The 23,666-nt window shown below is 37.1% G+C and overlaps 1 protein-coding gene across 1 annotated transcript in view; it reads right to left on the bottom strand.

The window, feature by feature from the left end:
- The window catches only part of MMP2 (matrix metallopeptidase 2), a 30,287-nt gene extending 16,080 nt beyond the window's left edge, over window positions 1-14,207 (bottom strand). Inside the window, exons 1-5 of the mRNA XM_074293438.1 lie at window positions 13,772-14,207; window positions 6,140-6,366; window positions 4,144-4,292; window positions 2,384-2,512; window positions 1,269-1,442 (exon numbers count right to left, since the gene is read on the bottom strand). Of these exons, the coding sequence (XP_074149539.1) occupies window positions 1,269-1,442; window positions 2,384-2,512; window positions 4,144-4,292; window positions 6,140-6,366; window positions 13,772-13,924 (832 nt within the window). The 5' untranslated portion in view covers window positions 13,925-14,207. The remainder of the gene's footprint in view (window positions 1-1,268; window positions 1,443-2,383; window positions 2,513-4,143; window positions 4,293-6,139; window positions 6,367-13,771) is intronic.
- Window positions 14,208-23,666: the final 9,459 nt, after the last annotated feature.

Genomic DNA, 23,666 nt, shown 5'->3' with positions numbered 1-23,666 from the left:
ATTAGTTGGTGTTCAATCTTCAGTTCTGATGAAAGCATATGTCTATCTTTAGACACACAAAGAATGTGTGACAAACAACTACTACATATGCTTAACAATGCAGGGTAGAGTGGGTGAATTGTCTGGGGAAAAAAAGCCATAAAACTTTATCATTGTTGTCGTTCTTAACCTTGAAAATCAGGAAAAGAGAAGTGAAGAAAATGTTTCCCTCATTACTTAATTGTTTCAGCTTTTCCTAACTAAGCCTTTCCATGCCTAAATATATGTTAGGACTATGTCTTCACATTTCTAAAGTGTGAATTTATGTGGAAATCAAATTATGTGTGATAGAGTTCTTTTTACTTTCATGCTAAACAAAAAGACTCTAGATTCATAAGATGAACTAAAATGTAAATATATCCTAAAATGTATAAAGAAAAATAATTTCCTTATAATGTTAAAAAGTCCAGAAATCTACCACACAATATATGTTAGCACACCAAACATTCTTTATCTCTAGAGAGAGGGAGTGATCCAAGCACACATCAGGACAATTGATACAACAAAAATAAATATAACCAACTTTTATTAAGGGCATTTTATATGCAGAATATTATGGTAGACGGGGGAAAATACAAACCTTGAAAAGTCCCAGGCCTTACAGATTAGTACCCTCACATTTGTTGCTACTGTTCAGTTCTTTCAGTCATATCTGACTCCTTGGGACCCTATTTGGCATTATCTTGGCAAAGATAATCAACTGGTTTGTTCTTTCCTTTTCTACATCATTTTGCAGATGAAGAATCTGAGGCAAACAAAGTTAAGTGACTTGCATAATCATGCAAGCAAGGTAGTATCTAAGTTCAGGAAGATGACTGTTCTTAAATCCAAGCCCAGTGCTCTATCCACTTCACCATCTAGCTGCTCACCATTAAATCAAACATGAGATCAAATCAAGGAGGACCCATTGCTAGTACTCCCTTTGTTCCCTTAAGGATTCACCTCCCGGAGCCAGATAGTCAAACTAGCCTCAGTCTATAAGTTCTGCTCTATGCCCCATAGACTAGGTCCTTAACCCATCCTAAACCTGGATTCTACTCCCAAATTAAATAACCAGTTCTTAGAAAAGCATGCTGTTTCTCATCCCTACTTGGAAAACTTGGAAACCAGAACCAATAAAAGTCTAAAGATGACAGGGGGTTCGAGACAGTGTTTGCCATTGTCGGGGGGGGGTGTGGTAATACATATATTCAGAGTACAAGAAAAATTTGGTTAAGAGAAGAACTCACCTTCATGGGGACAGAAGCCATACTTCCCATCACTGTCAAAATTGTAGGAGGTCGCACACCAGAGGAAGCCATCACTACGGCCAGCATCTGTGCAGCTAGTATATTCCTTGTCATTGAACAGGAAAGGAAACTTACAGTACTCACCATCAGCATTCCCATATTTCACTCGGACCACTGTAAGCAACAGAAAAGCTGTTACTAGCTTATTCGAAATAAAGGACCATGAGGCTGTAGAAGAGAGGTAAAATTAGAATAGGGGAAAGCTTGGAAAGCAGGGTCTGTAATATACCAAAGGCAGCAGGATAGAGTAAATAGAGCAGGATAGGAGACCTGGCTTGGACCTAACAACTGTGTGACTTTGGGAAAGTCATTTACCTTTTCTGAACCTGTGTTTCCACATCCATACTTGACCACATATCCCACAGTGCTATGAGGAAAGTACTTAGTAATCCTTACATGTTAAATTTTCCCTATTCCATTTGTATAGCTGTATATCTCTGATTTACCAATCACAACAAAATCACCTTTTTTTTCACCCCCAAAAAAGCCCTTTTTGAGTCAGTGACAGGTGACAGAGACACGGGAGTGTCAAAGGGAGGACAATAGCTGCTGTAGCTCTAGAAAGCTCATTGGATTTTGAGTCAGAAGGCCTGAGTTGAAATCCTAGCTCTGTCATTTATTAGTTGAGTGACTCTAGGCAAATTTCTTTGCTTCTCTGACTCAGTTTCCTCATCTGAAATATAAAAATAATACTTGCTCTGTCTGTTTCAGAAGGATGTTTGAGGCTAAAATGAAATAATATATGTATGTCAGGTGATTGGAAAAGTGTGAGCCCTAAATAAGTATTGGCTGCCATTACTGTTGCTCAGGGATATCTGTGGAATAGCCTGCCTTCCAACTATGTGCTGCCAAATGGTAAAGTACATAGTGTTTTCAGATGATGGGGAAAGAGGGGAGAGAGGTACACAGTGAATACCACAGGGTGATAAGGATAGAGGGATGTTCTCCATTCACTTGGAATTTATAAGTAAACAGAAATAGTAAAGATGTAGTGGTAAAGATAAGTCTAAGATACATCTAGGGGAATGGGGGAATGGGAAGAATCAAGCTCCTACCTTGGCCTTCTCCTAGGGTCCATAGCTCATCATCATCAAAATGGGAGTCTCCTCCTACACCAGTGCCAGGAGCAAAGGCATGAGCCAAGAGTCCATCTTTCCCATCAAAGGGGTATCCATCTCCATGCTCTGCAACACACATGTAGGCATCAGTTCCTTAGCCTCCAGGAATACCCCTCAAAGAGAAATTCATGACATCCAGGACAACCCAGATTTACTTAGGGCTCTGATTTGTTCCAAAAAATCATGAGATCACTGAAAAAGCCAAATTCTTGGCCTATGTCAAAGCTGCCTTGCCATTCAAGTATTTATCTATCATACTTTCCATTCTAACTTAAGCCTAGAAGTAGTCTGGACAGATTAAATATTCAGGAAAGTAATGCTGTAGTGATCCTTTAGCAGAACTGTTGTGTGGACAAGATTTTAGAATAGGAGTCAGGAATACTTAAGTTCAAACACAGTCTTAGTCATATGTAAAAATTATTTATAGCAAGTGTCTTCATGATAGTAAAGAGATTAAAAACAGAGATTTCCAATCATTTGGAATGGCTGAACAAGTTATATTAAATGAAGTTTGTGGATTATGATTATGCTGTAAGAAATTATGAAGGAGATAGTTTCAGAAAAACTTGCAAAGATTTGTGTTAATTGATGAAAAAAGAGAGTAGAAGTAGGAAAACAATTTATATGATGACAAAAATATTGCAAAGATAATGAACTGGAAGGGAAGGTGTGAAAAAACACAAAACTTTAAAAAAGAATATAAAAATTGTTTTTATGCATAATTGGGGGAAATTAAATATTATTTTTAAACAAGAAGTTAAAAAGCATGTAAAATTAGGGGTAGAAGATGTGAGGATTGGGAAGAATATATTGAGAAATCAATAACATGAGAATTTGTCTTAACATTGGCAAGTATAATATATTGTATTTAACTTATAATTTAATATATTTAACATGTATTGGTCAACTTGCCATCTGGGGGAAGTGGTAGGGGGAAAGAGGGAAAAAGTTGGAACAAGAGGTTTGGCAATTGTCAATGCTGAAAAATTAGCTATGCATGATTTTTTTGTAAAATAAATAAATATTTAAAAAAACATCGGCGAGTATAAAAAACTATACTTGGAATTCTGGCTTGTGTACACTAGATAGGCCAATTAAAAACAATCAAACTTATTATGCTTAAAATTATATTGATATCACCCATTAGAACAACTTTAAAAAAAGAAACTATGTAGTTTATATTGTTTCATCATTTCAATTGTCTACATCATTTCAACAGAAAAATTAAAAGCTTCATAAAATTTTTTAAAAAGATAATGAACTTTAAAAGAAAAATCTGAGAAAAATTATAGGAACTGATGAAAAGTGAAATGAGTTGAACTAAGGATACAATTCATACAATAACAACATTATTTTAAAGATAATCACTTTGAAAGAATTAGAAAGTCTGAGCAATAAAATGACCAACCAGAATTCTAAAACACTTATGATGAAGTAAACTATCCATCTCCCTCATAAAAAGCTGATGGACTAAAACGAAAGGGAGAGAATTAAGAATGGAAAACAAAACAAAATTGAAATAAAACAAAAAAATATATTGAAGCTCCTGGCTTAGGTATTTATTAAGTGTGTAATCTTGAGAAAGTCACTGAACTGTGCTGTGCTCATTTCCTCATCTGTAAAATGAGGGAATTACACCTAGATGGCTTTTCAAGCTTTATATTTTTCAGAGGTATTGCAGCATCTATAGCACCTACCCCAACGACCAAAGTTGATCATGATGTCAGCTTCCCCATCATGAATACGTGAAAACCTAAGGGGTGTCACATCACTCCAGACCTTGAAGGCTCGAGCAAAAGCATCATCCACAGTCTCAGGGTCAAGATCAGGTGTGTAGCCAATGATCCTGAGGTAGGCAAAAAGAATGCAGGTCAGGAAAAACATTATAAGTAAAAACATCTGCCTCATAATGTATTGAAATTCTAAGCCAACCTTCTTCTAATCCAATTTCCATGGGTGTTAGTGTGATTTGGTGAACAGAATGCTAGTTTCAAAACCTAAATGACCTGACACAGTCTGTCTGTAACTCTGGACAAGTCACTTACCTCTCAATGGTCCAGGAACCTCTCTGCAAGTTATATAGAAGATTCCAGTTAGTATTAATAAAAGGAGTTTCTTCTCTTGGGAGTTCTTTATTCCAATTAAATCACGGATCTAATTCACACCTTTTCAGCCCTCTGAAGATTTGGGATGATATACTCCCTTCCCCAGGAAATGATACAAAGGATTGTGAGACAAATGCATGTGGCTTATGTAGTAGAAACCAAGGCCTATGGCCTATAATTTCATTGGCATAGGGAACTACAGATAAGGAAATTGTCTCTCTAACTGCCAAGGAACACATAATCTCCCACCTTCAATCTTAGAGATTTATCTGGATCATTAAGATTTGTCCAGGATCACACATGGATCAGAGACTTGAATCCTTTCCTGATTCCAATGTAAACTACTACCCACTACATCATGCTCCTGTCAGAGACAGAAATTACTTCTGAAGAGATTTTCTATATTCTCCACAACATTTCTTCCATTCATCTCCTTCTCTCCATTCACATGGCCCCCACATATCACTTGTCACATTGGATTAATGTAAATTAGCTTTTTAACTATTTTTCCTGCCTCCTGCCTCTAATATATCTCTACTTTCTACTCATTCCTCAATACAACTTCCAAAATGGTCTTCCTAAAACACAGAACCATGACTTAACTTAGCCTTGTTATCTTCTCCAGGTTCAGCATAGTACTCTTCACATTTTAGGGCTTAACAAATATTAAAAATAAATTTAAGCCATGGTTTTGGAGTCAAAGGGTCTAGGTTTGAATTTTTTCATTGCTACTTACTATTGGGGTTAATTCAACCCATCTCTCCTCACCCACTCTTTAGACCCCCATTTCTTTATCTGTATGTTGAACTAATTTTAAATGAAGGTACTATCATTAATCTTATATTGCTTGCTGTCTTGGGGTGGGATGAGGGAGAAAAATTTGGAACACAGAGATGAATATTGAAAGCTATTTTTGCATATATTTGGAAGAATAAAATATTATTTAAAAAAATAAAGATGCTGACATAGCTCAGAAGTTCATAACTTTTTTCATGTGCGATGGGGCCCATTTGGCAGCTTGAGACTAATGGAACCTTTCTCAGAATAATGATTTCAGATACATAGGATTGCAAAAAAAAAAATCAGTTATTCTGAAATACAGTTTTAATTTTTTTTTAAATTTCATGAACTCTAGGTAAAGAATTTCCAGATTAGATGATCTTTAAGGTCTCCTGAAGCTCTAAATTCTATAATTGAAATCCTCCAGCCAAAAAAGATATCAACAAATATTTATTAGATACGCACTGCATGCCAGGCACTGTATTAAGAGATGAGAATCAACGGCAAAAATGAAGCATGATCTTCTACCAAAGAGCAATACCTCCTATTATATATGTCCCATACTCTGACACTCCCCACTTCCCTACTTTTCCACTTTACCTATCAATCTCCAAGATCCCCATGGATTCTTGCCCAAAAAAAAGATCAGGGCAGGGTGGAGATGACTGTAGTTTCTTTTGATCTGTTGCCTGATGTCCCAGAGGCCTGCAACCTTATTTCTTTGCAGCCCTGCTTATATACCTGGGATTTCATGTTGCCTTGTCTCTTGCTCTGGCCTCCCCCCAGTCTTCTCCCCTTCCCTGAGCACCTGTATGTGATCTGATTCTTCTCCCACTTGGGCCTCCGGGGGAAGAAGTTGTAGTTGGCCACATCAGGGTTCCCACACCGTGGCTTCTTCATGGTCTCAATAGTGCTATGATCCAGTTCTCCTGTCTCTGGTAGCCCAAAGAATTTCTGCATTTTCTTCAGAGTGTCCTTCAGCACGAACAGGTTGCAGCTTTCCTTAGGGCAGCCATAGAATGTGTTCAGGTATTGCTAGAATATAAAAGTGTGTAGGACTGAATCCCTATGTGCCCATTTAGATTCTATGATCATACTGCAAGAGATGCTAGACTGATCGATGCCCTGGAAAGGAATCATGTATATAATGCTGAACTAGATCCAGATCCAGGTCTTCATCTACAAATGAAGCCAGTAAAATATTCGGAGATAATTGAAATATTCTAGCCAGTGTTTATTAAAAATGTTAGGAGTAAGCAATGAGGAAAGTACAGTCTTATGATTTTGTATGTATAGGGAATTTTTAACAGAATAAGAAAAACAAAAGCTAACTCCTACTAAAGCAGATAAACCACTGCCCTGCAAAATGCAGGTTTAAAGATTCTTTAGGGTTCTAAAAGGTTATATGGCTTGTTCTAGACCCCAAAGCCAATTAATTTATCAATACAGGGAAGAAGCAGGGAATAAGAGAATAAGCATATATGTAGTACCTACTATGTGCTAGGCACTTTTCAAATGTTATTTCATTTGAGCTTTAGAACAAAACCCTGTGAGTTGGATATTGTTATTCCCATTTTGCATTTGAGAAAACTGAGACAAACAGAGGTTAAGAGGTTTTCCCAAGTTCGCACAGATAGTAAGTGACTGAGACCAGATTTGGATTTGGGTCTTCCTGACTCTAGGATTAGTTCTTTCCCACTTTGCCACCCTAGAAACATGTATTAAAATAATTTAATATGTGCCAGGCAGTATGGTAGATTCTGAGAATAGAATAGCAAGCCAGTATATGTCTGAGCTGGATTTGATCTATGCTCTTACTGATTCCTAGTATGGTTCTTCATCATGGTTACCTCATTTATGGAAGCATGGTATAGGGGAAAGAGATCTGTATTTGAATTTAGAAGCCTGGAGATGAAGTCAGGGATATGCTTGAGCTAGCTCAAACAGCCTCACATAAGCATATTTTTAAATTTTTAGTTTAAACAAAGAATCAGCAAATGCTACAAATTAGGGTTTGATTTATTATTTTGTTGATATCTAGAGTTAAATGGATGATAAGAAAAATATTAATAATCATGAAGACTAAACTGAAAAATGTGTTCTGGGATGGTCATTTTTTAAAACCCGTCCATTAAATATTTACCAACACATCACTGGTTTCATCTATGAAAATAACCCCCTGGTTCAAGGCCTGATGTTTCTATTTACCAGCTCTTTGCCTTTTGGCGAGTCAATTTATTTCTTTGAGTTTTGTTATATAAAATGATGAATTTGGACTAGAGAATCACTAAATTTTCTTTGGTTTTTATTATCTGCATTTTTTGTCTTACAATGCTGAGACTTAAAAGGAACTTAACCTTAGTGCCTTCAGGGACATAAGTCAGTTCTGTATATGGAAAGGACTCCCCCTATAGGACCTCCTTGTGCACTAGACCCCATTTACAATAATTCATCCATTGTATTTCTCCCAGAGTACAATGTGCTAGGCACTGTTACAAGTGTTAGGGAAAAAACAAAAGAAGAACAAGCCATGATTCCTGCCTTAGAGCATGCCCACTGGAACCACCACTCTGGCTCTGGTGCCTTTCTCTCTTTACCTAACACCTTTTAACCTTACTTCCAAACCCCATAATAAACCTCTTTTATCAATCTAGGTTTGCAGGTCTGTAAATTCCTTTACAGAGGACTCTTGCGCCACTACTACACCTCATTTAACTCTGTATCCTTGCTCCAAATCCAAAGGGGTTGCAGGGGAGCTCCATTTGATTCCCTGTACCCCAAACCTGCCACTAGACCTCAATTAAACCTAATTTCATTTAGGTACCCCTTATCTAGATTTCATCATTACTACAACCCAAATATGATATCTTTTGACCCTGAAGTTTTTCTGACAAAGGGAATGGAAAGGGTGTGTGTGTGTGTGTGTGTGTGTGTGTGTGTGTGTGTATGAAGAAAGACTCAATAGGACTTGATGACTGACTCAGTATGAGAAAAGGAATATGTCAAAGATGATTCTGAATTTTTAAGGCCTAATGCCTAATTGATAGTATCATGACAAAACTCAGAAGTTAGGAAAGGAAACTGGTTTGGGGAAAGATGATGATGAGTTAGTTTAGATAATCAGTCAATAAGCATTTTTAAAGTACCTATGTGTTCTCTTGAAATCACGCAAATCAGCAAGCATCTTTCAGTGTTTAATATGGACACTGGATTAGATGCTGCTAGTACAATCCCTGTCCTAAAAGAGCTTACATTTTATGGGGAGTATATACAATATGAGACAAGATATTTGAATACATACAATACATATAATATATATATGTATATATATATATATATATATATATATATATATATATATATATATATATAATCAAAAAAGAGAAAGGAACTCGAGAAAAACTTCTAGTAGAAAGTAGTGATTAAGCTGAATTCTGAAGGAGAAAAGGGAATTCTAAGAACAGAGGACACATTCTAGGCATGGGCAGGACATCTAAGTATAAATGTCTAGTAGCCAATTGGATTATTTGGACAGAAGCTCAGTAGTAGGTTCAAGACTGGAAATGCAAATGAAAGAGTTATCTCTATAAAATAAAGTTACAAGATAGATAAAGCTGCAAGAATAGATGAATTCTCTGAAACTGAGTAGAGAAAAGAACTAAGGACAGAGCCTCAGGGAATGTCCCTGGATATGAGGCTAGAGAAGAAAGAAGGGCCAATAAAGAATGAAATCACTTCCCCTTCTATTCCCAGAGCTTAGTTCCTTGTCAGTTGTTTTCATGACCATCCACATAGGTTTGCACTTTCTAAAATAAATGTACTATGTTTAAATGCAAAAGTTTTGCTTCTGATCCTCTCATCAGTTAGACATGGGCTCTAAGTTTTGTTTATTATAAACAGCAAGGAGAGATTTACATTGAGCAATTTATTCTTCTTGGCTTGATCACAAATTGTTGATTTTTCAGAACATCTGGCTGGCGTAAAGAGTATTGCCAGTAGCCACAAAATGTAATAATGCTAACTGACCTACCTGAGAATTAAACTCATGACTATGCTCTCATTATAAAGTTGGCTACAACCACAAAGCTAACCAGCCCCAAACTATCACATAAGCTTAAGCTTATTACACCCAACTTCTCTAATATTTGGGAGAAAAACTCCCCCAGAAATTCAACCTACATGATTTGGATACAATTACTCCCATTCTCTTAGCAATTCTACCTACTTTCTCCCTGCCTTCAGTCCATCCTCATCATTCCCTTCAGTTTGGGCTTTTTATTCCCTGCAAAGTCTTCTCCAGCTGTTATTTTAACTATGTCCCCCATCTTTAAATTCTGTAGTGTTTTCTCATTGATCTTATCGATTCTTGTCTGGAATTTGCATTAGCCTCTAAAAATTGCTCTACCTCTGGTATTTCCCTACCTCAATCCCTCTTTTATAATGCTATTTCTACAACACAGATGTGAATTTGCTAGCCTTCTCCCATGCAAAAATCTTTAATGTTCATTATTGCCTCTAAGACATGTGAACTAGACATAGACTCGAATTTGAAGCTTTCACTTCTTTTTTATAGTTTTATTTCACATTCTCCACTTCACTTGTGTCTCCTAGAATCCCAACCTCCCTTCAAAGCAAAATTCAGTTTTCACTTCCCATAAGAGATTCCTGATTTTCCCAATTGTTGGTGGCTCTTTATTTCTTAAAATTACTTTATGTATATTTCACAGTTATCTACATCACCACTTGTAGAATGTAAGCTCCTTAAGGAAGAAGACTATTAATCTATGCCCTTTGTATTTCTAAGACTTAGTGCAATACCTTGCCCATAGAAAGCACTTACTAAATGCTTGAATTGAATTGAATTATTAATTGGATCATGAGTCTTCACATTGAGAAAAAAACAAGAGACTAAGGCTCATTCAATTTACAGAAGAAATTGAGGCTTAGAGCAGTTTGATATCTGGCCCAAGATTACCCAACTAGAAAACTACTTAGAACATTCTTTTTTTTTCCCCCTGAGGCTGGGGTTAAGTGACTTGCCCAGGGTCACACAGCTAGGAAGTTAAGTGCCTGAGACCAGATTTGAACTTGGGTCTTCCTGAATTCAGGGCTGGTGCTCTATCCACTGTGCCACCTACCTGCCCCCATAGAACACATTATAAGAGAAAAAGGACTTTTAAGACCAAACTAGTGCTTTTTTCACTATTACATACAAGTCTGTGCCCTATCCTTCGTAGACATTCACCAAATTGTTCTGATTCCTACCTTGCCAAGTTTGATCTTGTGTCCCAATGTTTCATTTCAATTCAACAAGCTCTTGAATTCTCATTTCCTCATTTTTGGACTTATCAGGGAAGGTATGAGAAGCACCCAAACTGAGTACAGACCAAAATGAATACAAAATCTATGGGGATGAGAAGAGGTAAGGAAGGTTTTGCAGTGCTCTTGATGCTTGTAATTCTTAGGCAAATGATATATAAGAATCAATCCTTCATTTGACCACTTTTCCTAACACTATCAGGCACAAAGAAGATGCTTAATAAACAAGACTTTTCTCTTGTCAGTTAGTGATATACTATTTTCTTTCCAATTGATTGAATAGCCTTTATGTACCTGGAATGTTCCCTCTTCATCTTACCTACTGGCTTCACTGACTTCCTTTAAGTAGCTTATTCTTTCTTTAGTACTTAAAGTACTAATTCTAGTGTTTCCTTCTTTTAGTTATTTTTCACTCATCCTATATGTACCTTGTTTGCATATATTTGCTTGTCTTTTCCTTCATTAGATTGTGAGCTTCTTGAGGTCAGGAAATGTCTTTTGCCACTTTCTATAATAACCATAGTTGTTGCTGATTCATTTCATTCATATTCAATTCTTTGTGACACTATTTGGAGTTCTCTAGCCAAAGATATAAATTAGTTTGCCATTTTCTTCTCCAGCTCATTTTAGAGATGAGAAACTGAGGCAAACATGGTCAAGGGACTTGTCCAGGGTCACACAGCTATTATGTTTAAAGCCAGATTTTAACTCATAAAGATGAGTCTTCCTAATTCCAAAGTCCATTGCTCTATCCACTTCGACATCTGGTCTGGCCCATAGTAGGCATTTAATAAATGCCCATTGACTTGCTGGCTAATTATCTGTGTATTCTACTTCCAGAGAGCAGATACTATCTACAAAAAAAAGTCCATGGACTTTTTCATATAGTGCCTAGAACAGTGTCATTTATTATTAAATAACATTCCTACTATGCTAATTATTTCTCTGTGTTATTTCACATCAAATGACATAACATGTAAAATCCTTTGCAAATTTTAAAATCACACTACAAATGTTAGCTAGTACATTAGAGGTACCAGTGGTATTGTCTCTTTAAATTAGAAGCACTTCAAAGGTAAGGATTAGGTCCTTCTGGAGTTGTCTTTTTTGCATTGTTAGATGCAAATTAGACATTTAATAAGTAGTTTCTGAGTTTCAAAGTTATAATGAAAAAAATATTGGCTCTGAATTCAGAAGATCTGGATTTATATCCCATCTCTGCTGATCTCTTTGTGACCCTGGATAGCCATTTAACCTCTCTGAGCTGGCATCAGTTTCTGCATCTGTAAAAAGAGAGATTGGACTAAATGACTTGTGACAGATGTCCTTTCTAGTTCTAAATCTATAACTTTGAATAATAGTGATTAGTAAAGATGACACTATAAGATGTCCAAACTGGGAAGAACCTTAAAGTCTGCCTAATTCAACTTTACCCCCTTTTCCATCTCATTCAAGGCCTTGATACTCTTTTTGCTGTTGTGTATTATGATTAGAATTTTAAATTATCTCTCTTTATGACTCAAGCCCCACATGAGGACCCAGGAAAAATGTTGCCTCAGCTGTTTCTGCTTGGGGGAACTCTGCATCTGGTCCTCTTCTTGCCAAGGTCTCTCAAGTTGAGGGCTATCCTAAATAATCCAGGAAACCAAATTAGTCCTATCTCAGATGTAGTTCAGGGTTCCTCTAACTTTTTTGACCTTTTGGAAATGAGGGATCCATCAATAGATAAAAGAAGATGTTTAGAATAAGAGTTAGATTAGTGATAGGATTGGAAAATGATACATTTAAAACTAAAATGAATGTCATAAATCATTTAGGTCAAAACCTTAATTTTACAGAAAAGAAAGCTAAACCCAGAGCCTCAGTCCTCCAGATGACACTGGAGCACTTTTTTGTTGTTGTTGCAAGCATCACATTTAAAGGATATTGTCAGATTAAAGAACATCCAGAGGACATATCTAGGATGATGAGGGGACTAGTGAGGGTCTGTTGAAAGGTGAAATAATATTTTAGGATGGAGACAAGAATACTGAAGAGGTAGAGGGAATGTGTTATCTATCTTCATATATTTGAGGATTGTTAGTAGGGTGGAGCAATTGAACTTGTTCTATTTGATCCCACATGTGGAATTAAGAACAAATGCCCATAAAGTTTCAGAAAGACACTTTGGGGCTTGATCAAAGGAAAATCAATTAGAGCAATGCAAAACCAGAATGGGTGACTTTAGTGGGTGATAAATGGGTTTCCTATTCCTGGATGACTTCCAGTGGAAACTAACTAAATAACCACTCTTCTGAGATGCTATAGTAGTGATATTTGTTCAGTACAGGTTGGAGTAGATGGCCTCTGGAAGTTTCTTCAATTCTGGGGCTCAGTTTTATGAATTATTTAAAAGAAATTCCAAGGAAAATAGAGCCCAGGGATTAAGTAGAAGACCCCCATTTAAACTCTCTCTCCTTGCACTCCCCTCCCCAGCATTCCCTATACTCCCGTCCCGCAGCTTTCAGAAGAGCACGTTCTGACCGCGGGGACTAGTGCCCCAAGTCGAAAGTGCTTATTAAAGCCAAAGGTTCAGCAGTCCCAGAGCCGCACAATAATTGTCCCTCCGATTCTGCTTATGCAACGATGTGGTGAAAGCTCGAAAAACAACATCTGAGCTGCTTCAAGGAGCGGTCCAGGCCCTGGGGAAAAGGTTTTCTGGCCAGCTCACTTCCCCAGGAATCGGCCGGGGGCTCCCCGCTTCCCCCTCCTTCTTTCTCCCCAGCTGTGTGACGGCGCTCATTAGGAGTTGCCCGAAACCCCAGCGAGCCTCGCGCCTCCATCCCTCCTCCCTTCTCTTTTGCCCCTCTCCAGCCTCACTTCTCCAAACTCCTAGGAAACTTTCTTTGGCCGTGGGCCGTACATCTAAAAGACAGACTTGCCAATTCTCTTTTCCCGGGATACTCTGCCTCTCTCCAACCCAGGCAGACCTCCCATCCTCCAGCTGTCTCCTCTCCCTCTCCCTCTCTTCACCCCGGGGGAGCTGAGGGAGCCAGCCCCCTACAGCTGTTTGCAGGACTCCTCCATCTCCCCTCCCCTCCCCCAACCCCCAACCCTACAGAAGCCGAACCGAGACACTCACTACAGCCAACTCTTTGTCTGTTTTGGGAGAGACATCGCCCGGGAACTTGATGATTGGGGACGGGGCTGCCCAAGTTTGGTGAAAAACGCTGGAGTGGAGCCAGAGGGCCGGGAGGAAGAATCCGAGGACCCCGGGGGCCGCTGAAGTCTTCATGGTGGTTCCTCAAAGTGTTTGTGCTGTCGCGATCTAAGAGGGGGGTTCTATGAGTCTGGAGTCCACGTCTCCGCCTTCTTTCTCAACCGCGCATCGTCTCCAGCCCTCAAGCTGAACAGCGGCTAGCTAGCTAGTTCTCCTCCCCTCTTCTTCCCTCCCTTCGATTTCGCTCCGCTCCGCGCCGCCTGCCCTTTTGCTGGTCCCAGCAATTCCTTTGTATGTTTAAACCCCCAGATGCGCAGCCTCCAGCCACCGCAAGAGGAAGTCTGGATCCAGCGGAAACATGGAAAAGGGGCAGTTACCAGATGTGGCCAGCTGGGCTGGGAGTTGGGAGAGCTGCAGTCAACTTTGTGGCCTTGGGGTGGGGGGAGGTAGGGACGAATTCCCTCCCCTGTCTCCCTCCTACAGGGTTACTATCCATCTCTACCCCCTTCCGCTGGTTGTCCTAGAATTTTCGTGACCATACCCTTGGGCCCTGAAGGTCTACATGCAATCACATGCCTCATGTCACTCTTCCCCACCCCTCAACATCTGGACCGGTGACCTTGGAAATCTCTGGTTCGAAAGTTTTTTTTTTTTTTTTTTTTTACTACTTTGCAACTTCGCGATTGATACTGGGCAGACTAGGGGAAGAGGAGGACTTAGCCTTGGGTGTGGAGAGAGTAGGAAAGAGAAATAATCAGAGAAATGAAAAGAGATGGAAAAGCACCATCAAGAATGATGTTAGGTAGAAAGCATGGAAATGGGAAAAGATGATGTCAGATAGCTAGAGATAAGGAGAGAAATGAAAAAATAGATGGCAAAATAGTGAGTAGTAGATAAAATGGGGCTTGAGTTTGAATCTTCCTCTAGTCTCTAATTCAGTTTTGATTGAAAAATACATGCAAAAACAATAAAATAGTTCACATTTCTATAGGGATTTTTGGTTTACAAAGTGATTTCCTCATAAGTATAACATATGTAATGTTAGAATTATTACTAATTTTCTGTTTCAAGTTATTCAGTAGATTTGTGACCTCTTTTGTGTTTTTCCACTGATATAGATTGAAACTCACTCAAACCTTTTAATATGCTCTCATCATAAAAGCAGCCCTCCTTTTCTGATTACACATTTGCAAATGTGTCCCTCCTTTCACTTCTTGTTCATCTATTGTCATTGGAGGATATGTTGTAGCTCCATAATATCTGGCATGCATCTTTCCATTGTTCTTTTGGTCAGTTGTAACCTTTATTCTTCAGAGATTTTGATATTTTCAAGAATCACAATCACAGGATAACTCTGAAAGAACATTTTGTGTTTATTTTTTTTAAATGGGGTTTTTCACCATTTTACAGATTAAAGAATATAGGCTCAGAAAGATTAACTAATTTGCTTTTTAGTAGCTCTAGGGGGAAGGGGGTTGAATCTAAATCATTTAACATTTACTCTAATGCTCTTTTTACTATCTAACTCATAGAGACAGCCAGACACATAAACAGATATAAAGACAAATGAATGTCTTTTTACTTTTTTTTTTTTTTTTGAGGTATTGAGGACTGGCAGGAATCCAGTATCAGACTATATCTCTTTCTCTCTTGCCTTAGGGCTGAGACAGACCCAGATAATACAGGACCATAGGAAGTGGGCTTTGAGAAATCTGCCCATACCCATTAGAAGCTAAAAAATAAGGTGAAGACCCAAGCTCCCCTTATCTTACACTATCTTCTCAGAGTTGCTGAGGAAAGGATTATTATCCATTAAAGTTCACAGAAAAAAGACCTTTGGGATCACAAGGTCATGTGTTTAGAGCTAGAAGAGACCTTTCAAAGACATTTATTACATATAGCTCATTTTACAGAAGAAGAAACTGAAGCCCAGAAAGATTCTTATCTTTAGGCTCAGAGAACCCTGAGAGGTGCCCAAAAAGTTATCAAACTGTGCATACCCTTTGATCCAGCAGTGCTACTACTGGGTTTATATCCCAAAGAAATACTAAAGAGGGGAAAGGGACCTGTATGTGTCAAAATGTTTATGGCAGCTCTATTCGTAGTGGCTAGAAACTGGAAAATGAATGGATGTCCATCAATTGGAGAATGGTTGGGTAAATTATGGTATATGAAGGTTATGGAATACTATTGTTCTGTAAGAAATGACCAGCAGGAGGAATTCAGAAAGGTTTGGAGAGACTTTCATGAACTGATGCTGAGTGAAATGAGCAGAACCAGAAGATCACTATACACTTCAACAACAATACTGTATGAAGATATATTCTGATGGAAGTGGAAATCTTCAACATAAAGAAGATCCAACTCGCTTCCAGTGATCAATGATGGACAGAAACAGCTACACCCAGAGAAGGAACACTGGGAATTGAATGTAAATTGTTAGCACTACTGTCTTTCTACCCAGATTACTTATACCTTCGGAATCCAATTCTTAACGTGCAACAAGAAAATTGGATTTACACACATATATTGTATCTAGGTTATACTATAACACATATAAAATGTATGGGATTGCCTGTCATCTAGGGGAGGGAGTAGAGGGAGGGAGGGGAAAATTTGGAAAAATGAATACAAGGGATAATGTTATGAAAAAATTACTCATGCATATATACTGTCAAAATTTTTTCTTATAATTATAAAATTAATAGTAATAAAAAAAGAGAACTCTGAGATGGATCTTTCTTCTGACAGTGATTCTGGGAACTTTGTAGACTAGTAGTAACCAGCCCAGGTATGGACTGGATTGATCAACAATGCTTTCCTAGCCCAAAGGGGCATCTTGCTAGAATTGGCATCAGACCATATATATGTATGTATATGTGTGTGTGTGTGTGTGTGTGTGTGTGTGTGTGTGTGTGTGTGTGTGTGTGTGTGTGTGTGGAAAGTCAAGGAGAGTACTCAGTGCCTGACCTGTACAGTCAGGACTCTTTCAGTGCTTTGATCCAGGAAAGGGCAAGCCCCTTTTCAAAGGGACAAAAGTTTTGTCCAAGAGGTAGATTTTAGAATCAAAGATTATAGTTGCCTTGAGGATCAGGGACTGGGTTTTCTTGTGTTTGGGGTTTGGATTGGGAGGGGATGGAGAGGGAGACAGGACAATATGCTCTCCTAACTTATCCTAAATCATCCCAAAGTCTCAGACACATTCTTATATCTTCTGCTGAACTTTACCCATCTGCTCCAATGGCCCCAAGGATCCCATGAATTCTCCTCTAGACACTTTTGAAGACAGTTTCCTCATCCCTTCGCTTCAGCAAATTCTCTGAGTTTTTTCCTTTATAAAAATTTTCCCTAAAGTCCCATCTCCAGCTATTTCTAACCTCCTCCCCCACCAAAAAAGCTATGTTCTTGGCTGAAATCCCTGCTCTTGTCATCAAACCAGATATAAAAGATCTGATTTAAGGCAGAGGAGACAGTATCAATGGAGGTGACTCAGAGAATCTTAGGAGTTGCAAATTGATTTCATTGTGCAGGCAGAAGTCACTTCCAGAAGGTAAATGATCTCTTCAAGCACTCTGGTACTGCTCAGTATCACTACCAGAAGTTACAATTGTACTTACTTGGAACCAAATTGCAAAGTGAGATTTTCTAATCTTAATTGGGCCTTTGTCATAGTACAGCAATCATTTTATTCTTTTCTTAATTGGTTGCATTTCATTTCTCATAAAAACTGTTCTAAAACTTCTGTCCTCAAGCTCTCCACACGATTCTTACTCATCTCCCTCTCAAGTGACCTCACTTTCTATTTTTTCTTTTATTCATTATCATAAATTTAGCAATCATCAGCAAACACAAGAGGATTTTCTATGAAACCATGAACTTCCATAATAAACTATTTTAAAGGGTATATTATATTTAACAATGTAATAACAAAATTGCTCTATATGTTCCTTTCTGAACATTCTTTATTTTTTCTCTGTAGTTTTTTTTTAAAGATTGATTGACATTCCTTTACTCTTTATGTATTTCTATTACTCCACACCAATTCATTCATCACTAAAATTGAAGCAATTCCTTATAATAAATAAGTATAATTAAACAAAATATACCTATTTTACTGAGAAAATAGAGGCCACTTATCACTTATTTAATATTCAAAACCTCAGGTTCATCCTTCCCAACTTCCCTTCTTGCTATAAGAATCACCTCCATTTATGTCTTTGATCACAACCTTTCCAGTCTCCTCTAGAAACTTTCTTTATGCTATCCCTATTCCATCTTAAATTACTCTTTATTTGCTGATTTCTGTCTTGAATTACTGCATCATCATAGCAGAGGGGCTTACATAGCTCAGTGAAATTATGAGTTAGCAGGATTATTTATTATGCATAGATCATAGTGGAGAATTCAGACAAAGGGTGACTTACTGGAAAAGGAAACAGCAAACCACTCCAATAGCCTTTCCATGAAAAACCCTGATGATATTAAAATGATAAAAGTTATGACATTAAAAGATGACTTCCTTTGGTCAGAAGGTGTCCAACTTCATTACTGAGAAAAAACAGAGGTTCCAGAAAGAATATTGTGTAAGGGCCAAAGCTGAAATGAAGCTCAGCTGTAGATATGTCAATGACTAAAGGAAAATTTGAGGCTGTTCCTATTTCATAGGAACCTAGGATATAAGACATTTGAATCAAAGTAAGCTGGATTTGCTCAAACAGGAAATAGAAAGTTTAAACATCAGCATTTTGGGAGTCAATGGACTTGAATAGAAATGGATAAAAATTAATTCACAAGATCATTACATCAACTATAGTGGGCAAGAACTCTTTAGAAGAAGTGAAGTAGCCCTCATTGTCAATAAATAGGTGAGAAAAACAGTATGGGGGCATAATCAAAAAAAGACAGAATGATATATGTTTAAATACAAGCAAACCATTGAAGTCAGAGTAATATATAATAATACAAGTCTGTGCTCCAACCACTGACGCTGAAGAGGTCAAAGTTTCTTAAATTTATATAGACCTACAAAATTTTCTAGAAAAATCCTTTTCCTTCCCAATCCAAAAAGTTGTCAAATTCATCATAAGGAATTGGAATGCTAAAATAGGAAATCATAAATAATTGGAATAAGAAGCAATTTTGGCCTTGGAGTCTATGACTAATAACTTAGTAAGGCTTCAACACTGTGTAAACCAAGAATTATCAGAATTACAGGCCAGTTCTCTGAAGAGGCAGAGGAACTAGAGATCAAATTGCCAATATTCACTGCATTTTGAAGAAAGCAAAGGAATTCCAGAAAATCGTCTACTTCTTCAATGACTGCCCTGCAACTTTTGACTATGTGGATCACAACAAAAGATGGCAAAAGTCCTCAAAGAAATGGGAGTATCACCTCATCTTATTTGTGTTCTGAAGAATCTGTATGCAGATCAAAAAGCAACAGGTAGAATCAAAAATGGAACAACTTTTTGGTTTAAGATTGAGAATGGAGTATGATAAGATTGTATAAACTCACTTTAACTTACATGCAGATTACATCACGTGAAATTCTAGGCTGGATAATTTAAAATCCAGAATTAAGATTGCCAGAAGAAATATCAACAACCTCAGATATACAAACGATACCACTCTGACAACAAAAAAAGTGAAGAAGCATCAAAAAGCCTCTTGGTGAGGGTGAAAGAGAAGAGTGTAAAAGCTGACTTCAAGCTTAACATTAAAAACAAACAAACAAACTAAAAGATTAAGAATATGACAACTGATCTCATCACTTCTAGAAGTGATGGAAGAAGAAATGGAAGCAGTATCTGATTTTATATTTTTGGGCTGAAAAATAACTACAAAGTGGATTGTAGCCATGAAATGGAAACATACTTACTTCTTGGAAATAATACCGGCAAATTTGAGCAACATATTAAATGCAAAGACATCACTGTGCCAGAGAAGGTCCATATGGTCAAAGCTATGGTTTTTCCAGTAGTAACATATACCTGTGAGGTTGAATTATAAGGAAAACAGAATCAATGCTTTTAAATTGTAATGCTGGAGAAGACTGCTGACATTCCATCTTAAACAGCAAAAAAAAAAAAAAAAAAATCAGTAAATACTTAATAAAAATTAACTTGGACTCAATACTGAAAGGCTATATACTTAAATACTCTGGCCACAAAATGAGAAGATGGTACTTACTGGGAAATATCCTAATATTAGGAAAGATTGAAGGAAAAAAAAAAAAGGAAAATACCAGAGAATATAATGGATAAATTGTGTTGATGGGTCAGAGCCCTGAATCTACACAAAACTGCTTATCTATTTAAGGAATGTGGAGCAAAAAACTCTCTTATCTGTTGCTTCTTATTCCCTGCAAAACCCCCAGCTATCTGAAAGACAATACCTTGCTAAAAAAAAAAAAAAAAAAAAAAATCCTGCTATCTTCTTACCAGAAGAAAAATCTCCTTCCTAGATCCTTATTTTCTTTTATAATTTACTAACTTGTAAACTGTTAGCCCCAAGTATATAAAACTCTCCCCAAAACACTCTTTCTAATGGCTGGAGTCTCTTAAAGACTAATCTGTTAGCTATGATTTAAAGACTATAAGACAATCTCTTTGACTTCTTTCATACTATGAACCATGAATCTCACATACTTCACTGTCATAGAAGATGACCTTGGATCTTGTATGAATGATCTTGGATAAACTTCAGAAAATAGTAGAGGAAAGGACTGGTATATTATGGTCTATAAAGTCATAAAGAGTAGGACACGACTGTGGCTGAACAATGAAAATTTACTGGCTTCTTCCATGCTGCCTACAAACATTTTCAAGTCTCCATCTCTTTATTGAAATCATTCTTTGCCTGGAATGTATTTCAGCATATAATCATAGATACTTTTTAATCTTCCTGTCATACTCATTTCACTTATTTGCTAGGCTCACCTCTACTTCCTAGGTTGATTCACTGGATTCCTTAGATTTACTCATCTATAAACTATTGTAGTCTTCACCATCTTCTGCCTCTAGCTTCATTGTTAGTTAGTAAATTCTCTTTAGCCAGAATGTTATAGTGTCTTCTTCAGTTGAATTGTTACAATGCTCTCTTCAATTAGAGTGTTGCAATGTTCTTTTCAGCTAGAATGCTATTATGTTCTTTTAGTAAAAGCAACAACAACCCTTAGCCAAAGATTACCTCTCCTCTTTGACTCCTCCAGGCCTTCATTCAGAGGTTTGTGCAAAACCTTTTTTAATTTAATATAACCAAAATTGTCCATTTTGTCTTTCATAATGTCCTCTAGTTATTCTTTAGTCATAAATTCCTCCCTTTCCCAAAGATCTGATAGGTAAATTATCCCTTATTCTCCTAATTTGTTTATGGTATCATCCTTTATACCCAAATCATGTATCCATTTTGATCTTATTTCAGTCTGAGGTGTGAGATGTCTGTCAATTTTCTGACATAATTATTTTCCAGTTTTCCCAGAAATTTTTTGTCAAATAATGAGTTCTTATTACAGAAGCTGGAGTTTGGGGATTTATCAAATACTAGGTTGCCATAAGCCTAGATTATTGTGTCATCTGTATCTAATCTATTCCACTGATCCACCACTTTATTTCTTAGTAGTACCAAATGATTTTGATTACTGCTGCTTTATAATATAGTTTTAGGTTTGGTACTACTAAGCCATCATCCTTTGTATTTTTTTTTTCATTAATTCCCTTAATAATCTTGACCTTTTGTTCTTCCAGATGAATTTTGTTATTATTTTTTCTAGTTCTCTAAAATAACATTTTGACAGTTTGATTGGTATGACACTGAACAAGTAGACCAATTTAGGTAAAATTGCCATTTTTATTATAATAGCTCGACCTAGCCATGAACAATTGCTATTTTCCCATTTGTTTAGACCTGATTTTATTTGTGTGAGAAGTGTTTTGTAATTGTGTTCTTATAGTTCTTGGGTTTATCTTGGCAGGTAGAACCCCAAATAATATATTTTATCTACAGTATTAAATGAAATTTCTCTTTCTATCTCTTGTTGATGGGCTTTGTGAGTAATATATAGAAATGCTGATGATTTACATGAATCTATTTATATTGTGAAACTGTGAATTGTTTCCAGTCTATTTTTGCATGATTTTCTAGGATTTTCTAAGTATATCATCATATCATCTGCAAAGAGTAATAATTTCTTTCCTCATTGCCTATTCTAATTCCTTTAGTTTCTTTTTTTTCTTATTGCTGAAGCCAAGATTTCTAGTACAATTCTGAATAACAGTGGTGATAATAAGCATCTTTGTTTCATCCCTGATCTTATTGGAAATGTGTCCAGGTTTTCTCCATTACAAATAATGTTTGCTGTAGCTTCTTATTATTTTAAGGAAAGCTCCCTTTATCCCTATGCTTGCTAGTGTTTTTAATAGAAATAGGTACTGTATTTTGTCAAAAGCTTTTTTCTGCATCTATTGAAATTATCATATGATTTCTGTTGGTTTTGTTATTGATATGGTTGATTATGGTTTCCTGATATTGAACCACCCCTGCATCCTGGTATAAATCTTACTTAGTCATAGTGTATTATTCTGCTAAGTTGCTGTAATCTCTTTGATGTTTTATTTTATTTTTAAAAGTTTTTATTTTCTTTTCTGTTAAGTTCTTACTAAGTGCTAATGAGATAATGAGATATTGGGTTTTTACTAAGTGCTAAGTCGGTACTTGACAATTTTCTAGTTCCGGCCTTTCCTAGTAGTTTGACTTGTGAGTTCCTGGGGAAGAGCTTGCGTGCTTGGAGGGAGCAAGTTCATTGGTTGAAGTGGTTCTTCCCAGAAGCCCTTGCATTATCCAACGCCCATTCTCTGGGAGGATAAAGAGGGCAGCACTCCAGAGATAGTCAGTCTCTGCTTTAGACCAGGCTTGACGCAGCTCTCTGCAGGAAGGGAAGTCACTTCTCTGGACGACAGTTAACGGCAACTGTCTAGAGACAACGGTTCTCTACAGGAAGAAGAATCTGTTGGAGAGATTTGAGTTGACACAGCAGATCTCCTCCCAGAGAGCGATCGGCAGCTTCTGGAGACAACAGCATGCTACACTTTTCCTTATTTTTTAATTTTTTTATTAAAACTTTTTTTTTTTTTTATTTACAAAGTATATGCATGGGTATTTTTTCTAATTACAAAACCTGTTTCAAAAATTTCCTCTCCTTTTCCCCTCCCCTTCCCCTATCTGGCAGGTAGTCCAATACATGTTAAATATGTTGAAATGCATGTTAAATCCAATTTATGTATACATATTTATATAGTTATCTTGATGCACAAGGAAAATCAGATCAAGAAGGAAGAAAAAGAAAAACTGAGAAAGAAAACAAAATGAAAGCAAACAACAATAGAAATAGTGAAAATACTATATTGTGTTCCACATTTAGTTCCCATAATCCTCTTTCTGGTTGTAGATGGCTCTCTTTATCACTGGACAAGTGGAACTGGTTTAAATCATCTCATTGCTGAAGAGAGCCATGTCCATCAGAATTGATCATCTTATTTGGAACTATGCTCAAAAAGTTATCAAACGGTGCATACCCTTTGATCCAGCAGTGTTGGAACTGATTTGGTTCACCTCATTGTTAAAGATGGCTATATCCATCAGAATTGATCATCATGTGGTATTGTTGTTGCATTGTGTAATGATCTCCTTGTTCTGCTCATTTCACTTAGCACCAGATCATGTAGGTCTCTCCAAGCCTCTCTGAAATCATTCTGTTGGTCATTTCTTACAGAATAATAGTATTCCATAGTTTTCATATACCATAATTTATTCAGCCATT

This window comes from Sminthopsis crassicaudata, chromosome 2, assembly GCF_048593235.1.
Source record: "Sminthopsis crassicaudata isolate SCR6 chromosome 2, ASM4859323v1, whole genome shotgun sequence".
Classification (NCBI taxonomy): domain Eukaryota; kingdom Metazoa; phylum Chordata; class Mammalia; order Dasyuromorphia; family Dasyuridae; genus Sminthopsis; species Sminthopsis crassicaudata.
This window is presented reverse-complemented; position numbering and strand designations above follow the sequence as displayed.